Genomic DNA, 17011 nt, shown 5'->3' with positions numbered 1-17011 from the left:
ATAGAATTAAGTTACCTGAGTGTAGCTGGCAATTCATAAACTTCCTTTTTAAATACGTTCTTAGGGAGCAAGGAATCTCTTAAATGCACTGTATTTTCTTACATGACTGGTTTTCCCATTTGTCCTACTTCCTGTGTTTCGTTCTCATTCTCATTCTTGCCTAATGCCTAAAGTAACTTTAACCCTGCTGTTGCTAATTGAGGAATAAGAATGAAATATGAGTAGCTAATACTATGTTTTTTCTCTTTTAATCTTTTGTTTTCTATTTAGCACCATATGTGCTTATGTACAAGTTTGCACTTTGCTGAAATTTAATGTTTTGGCATGGCTTTGTAGCCAAATTGCTATGTGACAAATTGAATTTATTGTGTCTTGCCATCTCCTTACATTCCCTTCCCACCCCCACCTGGAATTTATTGGATTAATTTTGTAAAATTTATAGAGGAAGATGTTTTTATGAGTGCTTGTCTAAAAATAATAACAATTTTTGTTCTCTCCCTACGTGTTCTGATACCAAATGCAAAATGAATGTTGAGAAAAGTAGATTATTTTCTGGCCCTTTCTATGTTCAGGCAAGTTTTCCTGCTATAACTACCAGAATATATTTCTTAGCAAATGTTTCTGATACAGATGCAGTTTATTTAGACAAGTTGCCTCTTGGCTGTTGTCATATACTACCTGCCTCCCTTGGACCCCTGGATAAGCTATGTTTGCAAAATGACTAGACCACATTTTGCCAGCATCCATTGTTGGTTAGGAGCGTGCACCTCCAGCAAGGAATTTAAGAGTATTATACAACTGCTTAGAACAGGAGACAAAGAAACGAAGAAAAACCCAAAAGCATGATACTGAGCCATGTGTAGCACTGTAGGATGCCTGTAATCATCCTGCTTTTGAGGTAGGTTGTATCAATCTGGTCCTGATTTTTTGCGTTTGACTGGAAGACCATCCTGTCTTCTAAAATACTTTTAAGAATTGTAACTGATTATTGAGAGGGAAGAGTGCCATCTACTGAACACCCAGTGCTTTGTTCTGTAGCAGCAAGTCTGTGCTCAGACACTGCTCGTCCCACTGATCTTGACATTCCTCATTTTATCAGATCTGCCTAGTTTGCAATTTGGCAGGATGTAATTGCCAGTGTTTTGGCTTCTTCTATGGAAAAAAATAATCTTGGACTTGTATTTTTTAATTTATTTATTGTTTTAGGGTGGCATGCCCTTAGGGCCGATGCCAGCGACCGGAATGCCTTATATGGGGCAGGCTTCTTTCTTGGGAATGCGTCCAGCAGCCCCACAGTACACCCCTGACATGCAGAAGCAGTTTGCAGAGGAGCAACAGTAAGTGACACTTTACTGACTCTTGGGAAATTCTTCTTTTTTAAGGGGGAGATGTACTTTGGAGGAGTGGTCCATGCAGCAAAACTGTTGATAATTTCTCTAGAAAAGTAGTCCATTTAGGAGTATAGAATATTGTTGAGATCATTCCATTGCATTTGAAGGCCATCTATGAAGTTAGTAGTGGCTGTCATACAGCTCTGAGAAGTAGAAATGTGTGCACAAAGCCATCTGAATTTGAGACAGAAGAAATGGAAAAATCAAGCAGAAGCTTGCCATGAAAATTGTAATGAAAAACTATTTTCAGATTTATTTATTTTTTAATCATTTTGCTTCAGGAAGAGGTTTGAGCACCAGCAAAAATTCTTAGAAGAAGAAAGAAAACGGCGCCAGTTTGAAGAGCAGAAACAAAAGCTGAGACTCCTAAGCAGTGTGAAACCTAAGGTATGTCCTAAATAATAAGCGGGCTGTTTCCTTCCTCATATATATATATTTTTAATGGCTTTTAATGGGCTGGTCTCTTTCAACAAGAAAGTAAGTGAGGAGCTTACATGAGACGGTACATTACATCTTGAAAAGCATCTGGAATAATCAGTCCTTTACACGCTCTTGGTGTAATGTAAACAAAGTCTGGTGTTGAAAACTAAATCAGCTTTTAAAAATAAACCAGCCTGGGGTGTAACATTTGGAAACAGATTGAGCTTCTAGAATGGAGAATGTGTGGTTGCTCATATGTTAACTGTGTCCAAAACTTTGGACACTTGCAGTGATCTCCAAGGCTCTTATCTGCAAGAATACAAATACCTGAATAAGGTTTATATGTTGTTCTTGTGCATAAAGCTTTGTCTAAAGACTGAGGAAACACTGTTATAGTGCAGTCTGCAAAATAAATGCTTTCTAAATATGGGAGTTATTGTTGATATACCTCAGGAGGGCACTGCTGGAGAAAAAGGGTTCAGTCTGACAGCAGGCATTGCTAACTTTTGTATTGAAGGATTGTGGATATTGAAAGAAAACTGAGCTGTTCTGTGAATTTTTCAAAATGTGTTCTGTGATGTTTCAGACAGGTGAAAAAAGCAGGGATGACGCTTTGGAAGCCATTAAAGGAAATTTAGATGGTTTTTCTAGAGATGCTAAAATGCACCCAACACCAGCATCACATCCAAAAAAGCCAGGTTTGTTATTTTTCTCATCTTCCAACTGAAAATAAAACTCTTAATGTTTGAAATCCTCAGCAGGGGGAACTAATTCCAAGAAGTATTTTTATTTGGTTGCACAAAGCGTGCATATTAACTGTTTTGTAAAATAAAGTGTCATTTTAGCAACTGTTTGCTTGATCACATTATGTAGGTGAAATATTAAATATTAGCTTTTATTAGAAGACTTGAAATCTTTAGAAGAAAGCTTAATGTGCGTAACGTGGAATACTGTGGAAATTGATAATATGTTTATTCTTTTCTAGTCAAAGCATTAATTAATGTTTTGCAGAGTGCTTTTGAAGCTGAGGAGTGCTATACAAGTGCTAAGAACGAGCAAAACATTATGTAATGACTTCAGGGTACTGAAACAATCTACTTGTGTACCATTACCTGGGCATGGTCAAACCGAAGCCTTCTGTGATGTCTTCTCAGTAATTACTAGATTTGTAACAATTACTACTAAAGATTTCCTGTGGGTTGTAGTATAGTTCTGTGTCTAGCCTGAAACAAAGCTTTTCTAGACAAGCTTTTTCCTGTACAAAATCATTATATCCACTGTGGATGTGCTCCTTGATAATTTTGAAGTTACAGGTGGTTTCTGACAATTTCCCATTGTCTGTAGATTAGCCTGTCTTGTGTCAGTTTTGTTAAAATGGGTAACTATGGAAGGGTTCAAGCAGTGTCTAAATGAGTAGACGTTTCTTTTGTATCTTTGATATATTATTGAGTTTCTGAGGCTAAAACATTCCTTTGAGGGAGAATGTCCCCTGTGCAGACCTCCTTTATGTTCAGTTTGAAATATTACCTCTTGATTTGTTTTGACCCAATCTGTTTAAAACAAACAGAATACTTTCATAGCTGGTGTTAAGAACCAAGTTTCAAAGTGTTTACATCATAAAAATCTGGGAGAGAAGATGCATGGTTGGAAGTGGCTGCTCAGTTTTACCTTATGTGTTTGTTAGCTTGGCAAAAATAACTCTTCACATCTCTGTCAAATAATGCATCCTGTGCTGTTTCCCCTCACCCATTGGATATGTATACCTAATATTTGCCCCTTTTGCTCCCTTTCCATCCACGAACCTTTTTCCTCATCACTTTGCATTGTATGTTCATTCCATTTTACAGATCATCCCACATCATCCCATTCTGCTGTATCTGTTTCCCACTCTGCTTTTCTCAATGATGAAGAATTTAGTGACTTTATACAAGGGCCTGTTGAAATCCCTAAACTGGTGCCTCAACCCACCTCTCAGCCTTTTCAGCCTTACCATTCTGCTACTGAGGCTGGGCAACTGCTTTCAGAAAAGGCTGTGGTCCAACCTCTCCCTCCAGCCCAGACTCCAGTGTTACCCATCCTGCATGGTACAACTGGGCAGGTTCCTTATTTTCCTACCTCTGCATCTTCACCCAATATCCATAAAACAGGTAACTCTAAAGTATCTTTTTTTACATGTCACCATCTGTCATAGAGCTACACAGTCTTTACTTATTTTGTTGGGCTTTTTGTTAGTCTAGTTGGCAGAATACTATATAGGCAATTAAGTAGAAACCTGCTGATCCATGGGAAAAGATGATTTAAGTCCCCTTCTTCCATCTCTTAGAACTGTAGCATAAAAACAAGTCACGTGTGGATCCAAAGATTGCTAAATATGCATAGGGCTGATATCCAGTGAATTAAGTCTTGTGTGTTAGCATCTTCATAAGTAAAAAAAGATACAGTTGGGATAGTGGTATGAAAAAATAACTATTATGCTAATGTGGAGCACTTACATGCTTCCTGTCTTGGAGGCTAAATGGGTGGTGTTGAGATTAACGTGAAGAATTTTGCAGATGTAAGTAGATATTGGACACTTCTGCTACTGATGCCTAGATGATTATGCAACGGTAATTCTAAGACAGAAAATAGTTTCATGTATTCCTCCTCCTACTTGTTGCTTTTTGTTTGTTGAATTTGCTGTGTATGTGTGGTAAGTAGAGGGCAGAACCAAGCTATCAAAGTGTTTGAGCAAGGTGGTGCTATTGGTTTGAGCTGGGATGGATATTCATCTTGATAACTCATCAGTGGTACCAATAATACTTTTCCTTTGCAAGTGCGGAATTGTGATCTGGATGGTTAATAACAAAACATAAATAATTCCTCCTGCTGTTTATTCAGGCTCTTCCTTGGAGGAGAAACTCTTAGATAATGGCTCAAATGAATCTGAACAAGAGCAAACCAAACTTAAAACATCCGAAGTTGGGCACAAAGCCTCGGCTGCAAGCCAAGTTCATCCCAGTCTAACCATCAATGACTGGGATGTTATAGGTGGACATGAAAGTGGTATCACTGCTGCTGAGGTGCACAAGGCTTCAGAACAAAACATAGCAGTTGAAGAGTGTGGTGAGCAAATGAAACATTTGACAGAATTTAAATCTAATAAGATGCTGCTTGAATGCTAACACTCTGTACACTAATTCTAAGGCAAATCCTGCGTAATTTTGCTCTGAACGCCTGCTTGAATAATATGTAAGTGCCTCCTGCTCCTCGCTAAAAGTATAACAACTACAATTTTGCTCTGAACTTTTTCCACTTGCATTTATTGCTGTAATCACTTTTAACATGTTTGTTTAATCAGGTCTTCTGTTTTAAAATACTGTCCTTTTTCTTGGGTGAAAAAGAAAAAAAATTATGTGCTCTCTAAAGATTTATTTAATTTTTTAAATTATTTAAGGAAACATCACTAAAGATGGTCAAATGTCATGGTGGGTTTTCATCTTTTAACTTTGAGGGGATAAAATCTTGTTAGGTTAAAACTCTTAGCTAGTTAATACTTGTTTCCCAGACAATTTGCCAGTCGTGTTACGTCTAAAACTATCTGTGCTTTAGGGATCAAAATTTCAAAAGCTGGACTAGATGAAAACTTTAAGCAAGCTTTAGTTCCCATTTGGATTTTATTAAACCTGACTATTGACTGTTTGGGTTTGTTCCAATCAAAATAGATGCAAGGGCTCTGGCGCACCTTGATAGTGCTCTGATGTTGTACTTGAGGGTTACGTGAGCTGTGGGCTCCACTGTAGTCAAGTGTGATAGAAATACATGTAGCCCTTTGTGTAATCTCGCTTTATGGTGGCGGGTGTGTGTGTGTGAGAGGAGACGAAAAGGAGAAAGGTCTTATCTGTAGATAATTTAATTGGGCACTTTCTCAAGCAGTTATTTCTTTCCTAGAAGAACCATAACTTTATTAATAAACTTATGTGTTCCTCTCCTCAGCCATTGGATATGTTGGATATGTTGCTTTCAAATGTTTTCTTATCCAATATATTTAAAAAACATTATTGGATGAAATTAAATGGCCTGAATGGACATTTTTAATAAGCGGAGGGGCTTTGTAATACATGGTAAATTGCTAAAAGTGACTTAACTTTAAAGACTATACAGTATGAAATAGGAGCTGTTCATTTATTCATAGTTCAGTCAATTTCATTGTTCATTTTGTACAAATCCAACGGAATCTGATGCCTGATTTTAAAAAAAAAAAGGTGGAGGGAAGGCACAGAGCGTGGATGGAAACTACCATCATCTAAGAGTATGAGACAGAGCGAGTTTAAATACAGCCTGCAGATGAAGGTAGTGCTGGAAGCGATTATGTAGAAGAACAATAGTTAAGAATAGTTCCAAATGTTGTTAAGGGTGCTTTGAAAGATGAGCTGAAGTACTTTCTGAGGAACAGTTTAGTAGTCAAGTGATGATGCTGAAAAATGGCAGACCCCTAGTCACCTGGGTATTATCAAAGTTTTGAGTCAGGCTCTCCTATCTATCAACTAAATATGGCTGAGAATTCCTTTTCACTTCTCATATTATTTGATTTTTAAGGGTCTGAATTTTATCAGATTTGAGGGTGAGAAGCAAGAATTACTAGGCTGCAGAAGTGTATGGAAGGGTGGTTAAAGGTGAAGAATAATGAGGCTGGAGGAAGTAGCAAATTTGCTTTACTTGACTGGTGAAATGGAAGGAATTGCTTATATTAAAATGTACTTGGAATTGTGGGATGATTAGAAATTAGACTGCTGTCAGGAGAGAATCCATGTGGAAGATGAGGAGATGCAAGGGCACGGCAAAGACAATGAAGTCTGAAATGATTCTGATTTTTGTCAGAGCTCCAAGTTGAGCATGAAATCTGCTCAGGGAGACTAGATAGGAAGTAAAACCATGAGACTGAGGGGAAGAGTGCACACAATGGAGAAGGAAATAATCAGTTCACAGGGAGTAAAGTGTGGCAGATCCTGTTATGAAAGCCTGTAGCAGGGAAGGCAGCTATGATGTCTTCTGGACTTTAAGACTAGGAGCAATGGGGCAATGGGTACATTTTTGTGAACATGGCATAACATCTTGCTGAGATTCAGTCTAATAGGCTGTTTGTGGATTTACCTAGTAAGAATGTTCTGGTGGAAGGATGTGGTTCTTACGGTAGGTATGAATTTATTTATTCCACAAGTAGCCCTAATAACATGTAGTTGATGGAAGGACTAAATTTGATATGGCACAGAACTGCTGCTTTGAAACTTTGAGACAGTGAGACTTGAGCTTCTGTACAACTAGAAGGAGGCAAATGAGGAGTTCCTTATTTCATTATGTATATAACTATATTCTTGCTGTTACTGTCAAATCATTCTAGTTACTATTTTGAAATACATATTCCTGCAGTAGCCGTTTTTCCTCTGAGCACAGTGATTCCTATCTGAAATCTTTGCCTGAAATGCTAAATGGTACTGACCAGCTATGATCTAGTGTTTAGAGTCTTTATACGCTGTCTCTGTATACCCTAATACAACTGTCTTTCTTAATGGAATACATTTAGGAGTTGGAGTATTCCCTTCACAGGACCCAATTCAGCAAATGATGCCTCCTTGGATTTACAATGACAGCTTGGTCCCAGGTAAACAAGAAAGTGGCATTTAGCCAAGTGTGCAATGTCAGGTGTGAATGTACGTGTGCTTATGTTGCCACTTATTGATCAAAGCATTGCTCTTCAGTCATCAGATGCATCCTATATCTTTGATACAATACATATTTATGGTGGCTTTATCTGCATTTGAAGAAGTAAGGGTTTTATTCAAGCACATCAAATGTTTAATCTAGAATTTGTTATGACAGCAGATTATGCTAGTAGAGGTTGTGTTGCTGATAATACTGCTTTCATGGGTAGTCTGGTTTTTGGCATGGCTTGTAATTAAGCAGGCTCACTTCTTAAGGCTATTTATCTTAGATATGCAAATGACACAGTAAAAGGAAAATGAAATACTGTGGTAAACATTGATTACACTGAGGTTTAAATACATAAAGCTGTTATAACTATATTTTTGTATGGGTTATCCTGAAATTTCATTAAAGAAACATGCTTTGAAATGGAGCACTAAGTCTATTTTATACAAAATATCTTTTTGCTTGTTTTAAACTGTCTGTAAAGACCATCCAATAACACGTTTAGATAAAACATGATTCAATACAATGCTGGAATGCTGTTGCCTTACTTTACGCTTTGAATGTTACTAATTTGATATAATGTCGAGTTTGAGACAAAATAGAAAAGCAGTCTTAAATTCACTTGAAAACAGCAGTTGTCACTGTCTAACACTGACTCCTTCACAACAGAGTTGTATAAGAAAATTTTAGAAACCACTTTGACTCCTACTGGAATAGATACAGCTAAACTCTATCCCATACTGATGTCGTCTGGATTGCCCAGAGAGACCCTTGGACAGATATGGGCTTTAGCCAACCGTACCACCCCTGGGAAGCTCACAAAAGAAGAGCTCTACGCTGTCCTGGCTATGATAGCAGTAACTCAGGTATGACTAAGGCTTAGGAGATAGTGCAGAATGGCGGTTTGCTTGACTAGTCTGCCATGGGTTGTGTGTTAGCATCAGTGGCTGGTATACCACACCTGGAGGAAAACACTACTTCTGTTGAAGTCCAGAGGAGAAACTCCCCTTGTAACTTCAGTGAGATTATAATTTCATCCCCTGCACTTACATTTCAGTTACTCCTTTCTGTAGTGTCAGTTGAGGGTAGTTGTTAGACATACCTACCAAACACTTGTGTACATATTTCTAGTGTAAAATACTGTCTGGTTTTCTTCTGTTGTATATGTGTCTGTTTTCCTCAAACTATGTAGTTTCTGTATCCCTTAGTCTGCAAATAGCTAGACTTGCTACCTCTCTCCTGAACTAGTGGAGTGTTAATTTTAGGCTTACATTTTTTGTCAGTGTAGTGTCATCTCTTAGCAGTTTATTTCTAAATAACAGCCCTGAATGAAAACTAAGGCAAGAATATCTTGAATGACAGAGATTGAAGCAGAGGTACATTGTTGGAGTGGTGTGTAGGAAAGATGATACAGCACGCACAAGGTACAGCATAGCAGTGCTTGCCAGTGCTTAGTGGATTGGCTTACTAAAAGCCAAACATGAATGCTGGCAGATGCCCCTGCCCACTCAGGGGGGTATCATTACCCTCTGTGTAACTCTGGCAGTCAGGGTGTTGAATATGATTGGCTTACACAGGCTCCTGATAGCATGTTTTGATTTGGAAGGTTTACTTGAGGTTTGACCAATGTCCTGCTCCTTCCTGATTTCAATAATACAAGCTAGAAGCTGGAATTGAGAATGCAGTGTGCCTTTTTGATGATGTACACGTGTGTATGGTTGTCTTTGCTTTTCTGCCTTTGCAGAGAGGAATACCTGCCGTGAGTCCTGATGTGTTAAATCAGTTTCCAGCTGCCCCCGTTCCTACTTTAACTGGATTTCCAATGCCACTGCCTGCCTCAGTGAGCCAGCAGCCTCTGATTCCCTCCGCACCGCCGGTCTCCATGCCTCTGAGCATCGGGCCAGCTGTGATGGGGATGAACATCACGGCACCGGCGGGCGGAGCTGCAGCACAGCCTTCAGGAGGATTCGTGCCATCCTACCCACCCAGTCAGGTTAGCTTGCTCTTGTTGCACGGCAAATTCTCCCTTGTCCTGGAAAGAGAATTAGCCTGACTCTCACAGCTACGTAGTGACAACAGACTTTAAGTAAACAGCAAAAAATGGAGCTGAAATCTAGCGTGTGGCATCTGTAAACCTGAAGTCATGCCACTAAGGATGTTATTCTATTTTTTTCTGTTTCTTTCTGGTGGCATTAGAAGAGGCACAAAAGTGTTCTCCATTACAAATTAACTGCATTGAAAGAGGATTTACTTGTAGTTAGGATTTTTTAATGCATGTTAAATGGAATTTTAGGTTAAGCTACACAACAGACTGTTAGCTGGTAAAATAAGTTAAGAGTTTTCAGGAGCAACTGAGAACTATGAAAACCGTTGGTTTACAACACTGTAAATCATGTGGGGGATAAATTTTGCCGCTTGCAAGTGTGGTTCATCTTTCTTTGGAAAATAATAATTCTGATGCTTTTGCTGTGTGTATTGATTTTAAATTATTGATTGATTTAAATTATTAACATTTGTCCTGTATTAAAAGATTACATGGCTGTGATCAACAACACATTTAATGTGAAAGGAGTACAGTTCCTTATTCACCTGTTCTTCATGCATACTACTTGTAATCCTGTACACCTTGTGCATGTTTTGAGTTGTGTGAAGTGGAAACACTGACCATGCAAATTTTGCATGCTAATGTTGAAAGTTTTTTTCCTTCTTTTGCTTTTTTTTTTCCCCTGCTCTTAAGTCAGTCATGCTACTCTGAACTGCTTTCATGCTGTATGACAATTTGAAAAGTCAACAGTGTAGCAATTTACATGTTGTTTGTAATTCAGGTAGTAAAACCAGAAGATGATGACTTCCAGGAGTTTCAGGATGCTTCAAAGTCTGGCTCACTAGATGACTCTTTCACTGATTTCCAAGGGGATGTAGCTGGCTCCTCCAAAGCAGCCAGTTCACAGCACCGGAGCAGGTAGCACATCTTTGATTTCCACCCTTCAGTATTTTAGAACTCTTTTAAGAAATGAAATGTTTTCCTTTTTTGTGGGTTGCTTTCTGTCCTGTAATTTTCTTCTGTCACCTGATTTCTACTCTGACAGTTTCTTTTGAAGGTTGTTACAACCACAATTAGGCTTTCTGAATTAAAAAATGACATTTGGTGTGCCATAGGTGGTTGGCCATTCTTTAGCATTCTAGTCATCATGCTGGGGTAAATTGCATTTACAAGGTATGGAGGTAGGTTTTCAAGTGTTTATACTACACAGACAATTGAAAGTTACTTCATACTGTGCATTCGGGCAAATAACTTACATAAAGCTATTCAGAAAAAATACACTGGAGCAGGAGTTCTGCATTTAGTGCTGTGTGCTTCCATTAAAAATACGACCCCATGTCTGTTGGAGACGATAGACCCTGCTGTTAGCAAATGGTTTCTTTCTTCAGGTCCTGAATATGGACCGCAAAATTCATGTAAAGTGCACAACATCATACTCTTAAATGACTGAGAACTCCACTGGGCAGGGGTTTTGTTATTTCTATCATTTCTCTGGCCAGTGCTTAAACTTGGGATAATTGACTATAAATCTCAATTGAAATCTCATTCAGACTTCAGTGATTTTGGCTTTTCATTGGGAGAGTGCCAAAATGTAATTCTGGATCAGGCAGATTTTGTATAACAAAATAAGTAAGCATGTTTACTCCCCCTGAGAGTTTACAATTAATCTTTCAAAGTTCTGTGACTACAAAATTTCAGTGTTGTTTCCTTTTACTGCACATGGCAAACGTTTATGTACCTCCCAGGTGTCTAATTGTAGTAGACATACAAATTTGCTGTGTATTGAACTGACTGTTCTTAGTTGCAAACAGTACTCACACTTTCCAGATAAGAGTGATTACCAGTTGCTTCCTCAGCAGTGACGTCAAATAGGGATACTAAAACAAAGTGTTCTGTTACACCCTGCCTAACAGCATTCTACGTAAGAAATTTAATTTTGCTGATGTCAGAGTGCTACACATATCTGAAGATGCTCTATATTAAGTATATCTTAATTTGTGTTAGATGTCATTTCACAATTAAAGCTGTTCTGTTACTGAAAGTCTTAACAGAAACGCTGTTTGTAAATTCCACAGTGGGAAGTAGGGGATCATAAAAAAAATATTTAAAAAACAATGTTTCTTTTTCACTGCAGCAATTCTCTTTATTCAGTTGTAAAAGCATTTGGTTTTGAACAGAATGTTACAATGAGCTATAATCTAATTGCTTATGGAGCTTTATTTTAAAAAAAGCCATCTGTAGAGTACAGATGATTAACCATTACATTTGCCAAGATTGCATATCTAATAGCCTGTTTTGCAGTGATGTGAAATTTAATTATATTACCATAAGCTATATTTTTTTGACATCGCAGACCATCATTAGCAGGTGTGTGCAAGTGCTAGGTTTGCATGTTGCTTGTAGCCTGCTGATAAGGAGATTTAAATGGCTCTGGAAAGATTCTTGCTTCAGGCCGAAGAACGCCATAGAAATTCATTCACATTTTCAATGTGCATAGTATTGAATGACATAAACTAGAAGTAAAATGCATCATTCATATGTAAAGGATGTTGTTCTGTAGAGCTGCCAAGGTCTGATAAGGGGGCTTGTGTGGAGGGCAGGCAAAATTCTCACAGAATGTCTTCTAAATCTTACAGCAGTTGCTAACATGGTGTTAGGTTATTATGGCAGTTTTACTATATAAAATAGAGTGTGTTTATGTGCAAAAAGATTTGCTTGTGTAATTGTGGACTAATCCTTATTTTGCTGATTAGATAGCTACCTAAACTTGCTGATTTGTACTGACAGAAATTCAAAGTTATCCTTTCCTTCCTTTTGAACAGTGGTTCCACTTTATTCTCCTAATTTTACAATATGTAATGAAATGTAATTAGAAGTAAATAAGCTGAAAGTATGGAGCTGGCAAAACCTCATGCAGTTTTAACTCTTTATTATATCCAGTTCTATTAGGGAGACTTGTCCTTACGCTGCCCTGGGCAAAGCGATAAATTAAACAGCAGTGATTCCTGGGGCATGTCTGTGTGCTTATTCTCTCCTGGGCTAAGAATTCCTGTGGTGTAAAGTTCTAGAATGTTTTGTTAATGTTTTGGTACAAATTAAAATCAAGAATGGCGAGAACTGACTTCTGACCTAAAGAAATATAATCAGGTGAGAGAGAGTCTGAATTCACCCATCAGTTAGCCAGCTGCCTGTTTACATGCTCTTATTCTTAATAGATATTGAGGCCATTTACATCAGGTTCTTGATTAAGCACTCTTTAGTGTACAAACTTAGGTTTAGTGATTCAAATTGTGTAGTCATAAAAAGACGGTCCTTTAAATAAAAACTGGAAAAGTAGGTTTCTTATGGATGAATTAAGGAACTTTGCTTTTATCTCTTTTGTTTTTAGTGTTCCTTCTTTACTAATGCCACTCCCAGGTAATAAGACACTCTCATCAACTGATAAGTATGCTGTGTTTAAAGGAATTGCAGCTGAGAAGCCTTCTGAAAATACAGCTACTTTTGGAGGTAAAAGGAAAAATATGAACTATTTATTGTAATATTTTGTATATCTTGGTTTTGGCATTGATAAGATATATTAATATTTAAAATTCAGAGCAATTATGACAATGTGACATTTACTATATAAATTCATAACATCTTTATGTATATGTATTTCTTATATTCACTAGATTGTGGAGACAAGTATAGTGCTTTCCGTAAATTGGAACAACCATCAGAGAGCAAATACTTAGGTAAGTGGTATGCTTTTTGGAGCTGTTTTAACATATTTTCATTTTATTTTTTTAGCAGTTCTCTGTAAGCTGCAGAATTTCCATTGCTATAATTCTAGAGCAATGGTGATTCTGCTTCTCTAAACAACTTAGCAGGAAGTATCCTGAAAAAATAGTGCAACATACTATTGGAACAATCTACAAATTACATTTGTAGAAGATTGGCATCTCTTCTGGGTGCTTCTCAGTTTTATTTTGAAATAATGATTTGGTTGGAATTTGTTCATTTAAGTCAGGAATCATATATTCTTAGAAGAATAAGATGCTTCTGGACAAAATCACAACTTTTTTCTGTTGTTAGGGCAGTATTTAAACTTTTCATGGTCTTTGGTGCTCTAAGAAGAAATCTGATCACTTATTTTGAAATTTGGGTTTAACTGTTTTTGTTTGGGAAAAGTAAAAACTAGATGGCATCTGAGGTACAATGTCTGTAATTACAAAAGCACAGTCTCCCTAAGCCTTTTCCAGAACCATCTATGTCTAACTCATTTATGCAATATAAGCGGTAATCTCATCTTTTTAATCGGATGGGGAAAAACTCTCAAACTCTACTAGCTTTCATATATTATCAGTAGACAGATCAGAACATAAACAGATTACTAACTTAACCTGACTTCCACAGATTTATGCCATACCCAGCATTTTGTTTCATTATCAGAAAACAACTTTAGATTCTAGGATAAAACTGCTTACCTGAGTTCACTGCTACTCCTTATTTTTCAAAGATGGAATTTTTTTTTCAAACACTGAGTTTCTGAAACTCCTGTAATGTTTTGTGAGGTTCTCATGCTCCATACCTCTTCAGGATTAAATGCATGCAATGAAATGAAATAACAACATTTTATCTCATTCTGTACATGTTCTAAAATATAGAAAATTACTGTATTTGCCTGCTGTCCAGGTCTGACCACTCTTAACCCTTTCACCAGCTTACATTTCTAATGGAAAAGTTTGCAATTCATCAGTAAGTTTAGTTTGCTGTGATATTTTAGTTTTGATCTGTGAATAGCAATTTTATAAATATTTGTATTGTTGCTGGGCCAAGTGAATTGGAGGGGACAGAGAATGGAAGGATATGTCAGGTACAGTTATGGTCCTTTACTGTTATTACAAAGAGTATCCTTTTAAATCTTGGTTAAACTAATTTCAGGTATAACACTGTGGTAGCTTAAGAATTAAATGTTAATGGTGTACTTCTAAAATAGAACAAAATCTGTTTATTGGACAGGTCTTAAAGTATGCATCAATACTTCAAAATTACAAGTAGTAATAATAAACAAGTACATACATGCTGGTGAATGGGTTAAACAACATTTTTCATGTTCAAAAGAAATTGCTTTATAAAAAAAAATAATTGTATATGAACATGAAGAAACTTATAAAATTAGTACACCACAGTGTTTAATGTAAGTTCAATGAAAACATTGTTACCTAATGTTTAATCAGGTTTAAATTATAATCCTTACATAGCACAATGTTCCATTCAGAAGGTAGCTGAACTAGAGATGTGCACATCTTATGATTAATCATGCTCACTTTCATATGAAAGTCTGTCTCCAAGCTTCTTAGTAAAACTGGAATTGGTCTTAGCAGAAGCTAGAAAATGTCTAATCTATATTGCATTTACTGACATTCTGATCACTTAACACTATGGTATGTTTAGGTGAATCTGGCAGAAGGAAAACACGATAGATTAAAATGAGAGTTTAAAAATGTTCTAAAACAACACGTTAGGATCACCGCCTTGCATTCTTTTCTGTTTGGGTGTTTGTGTCTTCACCCGTTGGATTCCCCATTATGCTCAGCTGGACAGGCGTGTCGGCTGTCTGCCTTTCACGTGTGCTTTTTTCACAAGTACCTTCAGCCACCAGGCAGGCCTGCTTGGTCTCTCCTGTGTTCCCCTTTCAGCTTGTCATGGTTGCTTTGGTCTCAACCCTCTGCTGACGCCCCATAACAAACTGTATTTGGGCAATATTTCAAAGGGAGGGAGGGGAAGAATTGCTTCTGTGCTAAAGCAAGTAATATATTGATATAAGTGAAATTCAAGCTTACATTTCACCACTTGGTAAATAGAAGGACGAGGTGGGAAAAGGAACTTATGTGGAAGCTGCATAAGACAGTGCTGATCGCCTTTTGAATCTATTGGTTGTGGTGTGTTCTGATATTAACTTGGTGTAAAGGGAATTTAATACGACTTTGAGGAAGACTTAAGTGTTTGCTGGAATGACTAGTGGAATTGCTGACCTTGAAACTTGTGTGGTTCATAGAAGTTGAGTTTGCAGTTCTACATGCATCCTGAGGTCTTAATTTAAATAGTTTGCATAAAAACTTCTGACATTGCATGAAATAATTTGCTTGCTTGCATGGTGTGAGCATGATGTATTTGTTGTCGCTGCAGTGTCTTATTATAGGGTTTTTTTAATTGTTTTTATTCTCAGGAGATAACCTTGCAGAATTCAAGCCCGCAGGAACCGATGATGGTTTCACAGATTTTAAAACCGCTGACAGTATCTCACCGTTAGAGCCACCTACAAAAGACAAAACTTTCCCTACATCCTTCCCTTCTTTGCCCGTTCAGCCAAAACAGCAAACACAAGCAAAGACCTCTTTGAATCTAGCAGACTTGGATCTCTTTTCCTCTACCGGAGAAAACAAGCAGCCATCCTTTCCACCTGCATTTAATGCATCAAAATCAGGCTCCTTTCCTCCACCACCCCTTCCAACTACCACTGCCCAACCAGCACCCAGCAAAAGTTCAAGCTTAGCTGATGACTTTGGAGAGTTCAACCTTTTTGGGGAATTTTCTAATTGCGCATCAGCCAGTGGACAAGATGACTTTGCAGATTTTATGGCTTTCAACAATAGCAGTGGATTTTCCGAACAAAAAACAGATGACAAATACAATGCACTTAAGCTAGAGGCCGGTCCCGTTCCTCAGTCTGGCTCATCTGCTGGCACAGTGAAGAGTGGGCAGAGTTCTGCCACCGCTGCAACGCCCACCAAATACGATATCTTCAAACAGCTTTCTCTGGAAGGCTCTGGAGCAGGCTTTGAGGAGGCAAAGGACAACACGCTTTCTTTAGTGAAGAGTGATGATGATTTTGCTGACTTTCACTCCAGCAAGTTTTCTTCCACGTGCAACAGCGCAGAGAAGTCCCTGGTGGACAAAGTTGCAGCTTTCAAGCAGGCCAAAGAAGACTCTGCTTCGGTGAAGTCTCTGGATCTCCCTTCTATTGGTGGCAGCAGTGTCGGCAAGGAGGATTCTGAAGACGCGTTGTCTGTTCAGTTTGACATGAAACTGGCTGATGTGGGAGGAGATCTTAAGCATGTCATGTCTGATAGCTCTTTGGATTTGCCAACAGTTAGTGGCCAGCATCCACCAGCAGCAGGTGAGGAACTGGTTAGATTGCTCTGGTAACGTAGGTGGTGGAGATGTCAGTGTTCTTCTGTGTGCTAATTACAGTATTATGCACTAGTCTTTCAGTAGTGAAAGACTTCTAAATCTCTGTCCCCGCTAGCCAACAGCCCCTTAGCAGGGCAGTGTTTATTTTTTGTCTTAGAAGACTATAAATAGATTGAACAGTTTGAACTCCATGCCAGTTTATTTTTGAGATTTGACAACAACATATTACTGGTACCTGTTAGCTACTGTCACGTAAGGGATTCGAGTGGAAAATTTTCTAATGCAAACAATGTCA

At 37.9% G+C, this 17011-nt stretch overlaps 1 protein-coding gene across 6 annotated transcripts in view; it reads left to right on the top strand.

The window, feature by feature from the left end:
• The window catches only part of SYNRG (synergin gamma), a 43477-nt gene that overhangs the window by 7044 nt on the left and 19422 nt on the right, over positions 1 to 17011 (top strand). For 3 of the 6 annotated variants that reach the window (XM_040578008.1, XM_040578000.1, XM_040578017.1), the window contains 12 exons: positions 1207 to 1337; positions 1673 to 1778; positions 2398 to 2509; positions 3659 to 3958; positions 4689 to 4913; positions 7372 to 7449; positions 8166 to 8362; positions 9241 to 9489; positions 10322 to 10458; positions 12929 to 13047; positions 13212 to 13274; positions 15752 to 16702. In XM_040578008.1, the coding sequence (XP_040433942.1) occupies positions 1207 to 1337; positions 1673 to 1778; positions 2398 to 2509; positions 3659 to 3958; positions 4689 to 4913; positions 7372 to 7449; positions 8166 to 8362; positions 9241 to 9489; positions 10322 to 10458; positions 12929 to 13047; positions 13212 to 13274; positions 15752 to 16702 (2668 nt within the window). The remainder of the gene's footprint in view (positions 1 to 1206; positions 1338 to 1672; positions 1779 to 2397; positions 2510 to 3658; positions 3959 to 4688; positions 4914 to 7371; positions 7450 to 8165; positions 8363 to 9240; positions 9490 to 10321; positions 10459 to 12928; positions 13048 to 13211; positions 13275 to 15751; positions 16703 to 17011) is intronic. The other 3 variants (XM_040578035.1, XM_040578031.1, XM_040578027.1) reach the window with 2 other exon arrangements.

Source organism: Falco naumanni, chromosome 1 (genome assembly GCF_017639655.2).
Source record: "Falco naumanni isolate bFalNau1 chromosome 1, bFalNau1.pat, whole genome shotgun sequence".
Classification (NCBI taxonomy): domain Eukaryota; kingdom Metazoa; phylum Chordata; class Aves; order Falconiformes; family Falconidae; genus Falco; species Falco naumanni.
This window is presented reverse-complemented; position numbering and strand designations above follow the sequence as displayed.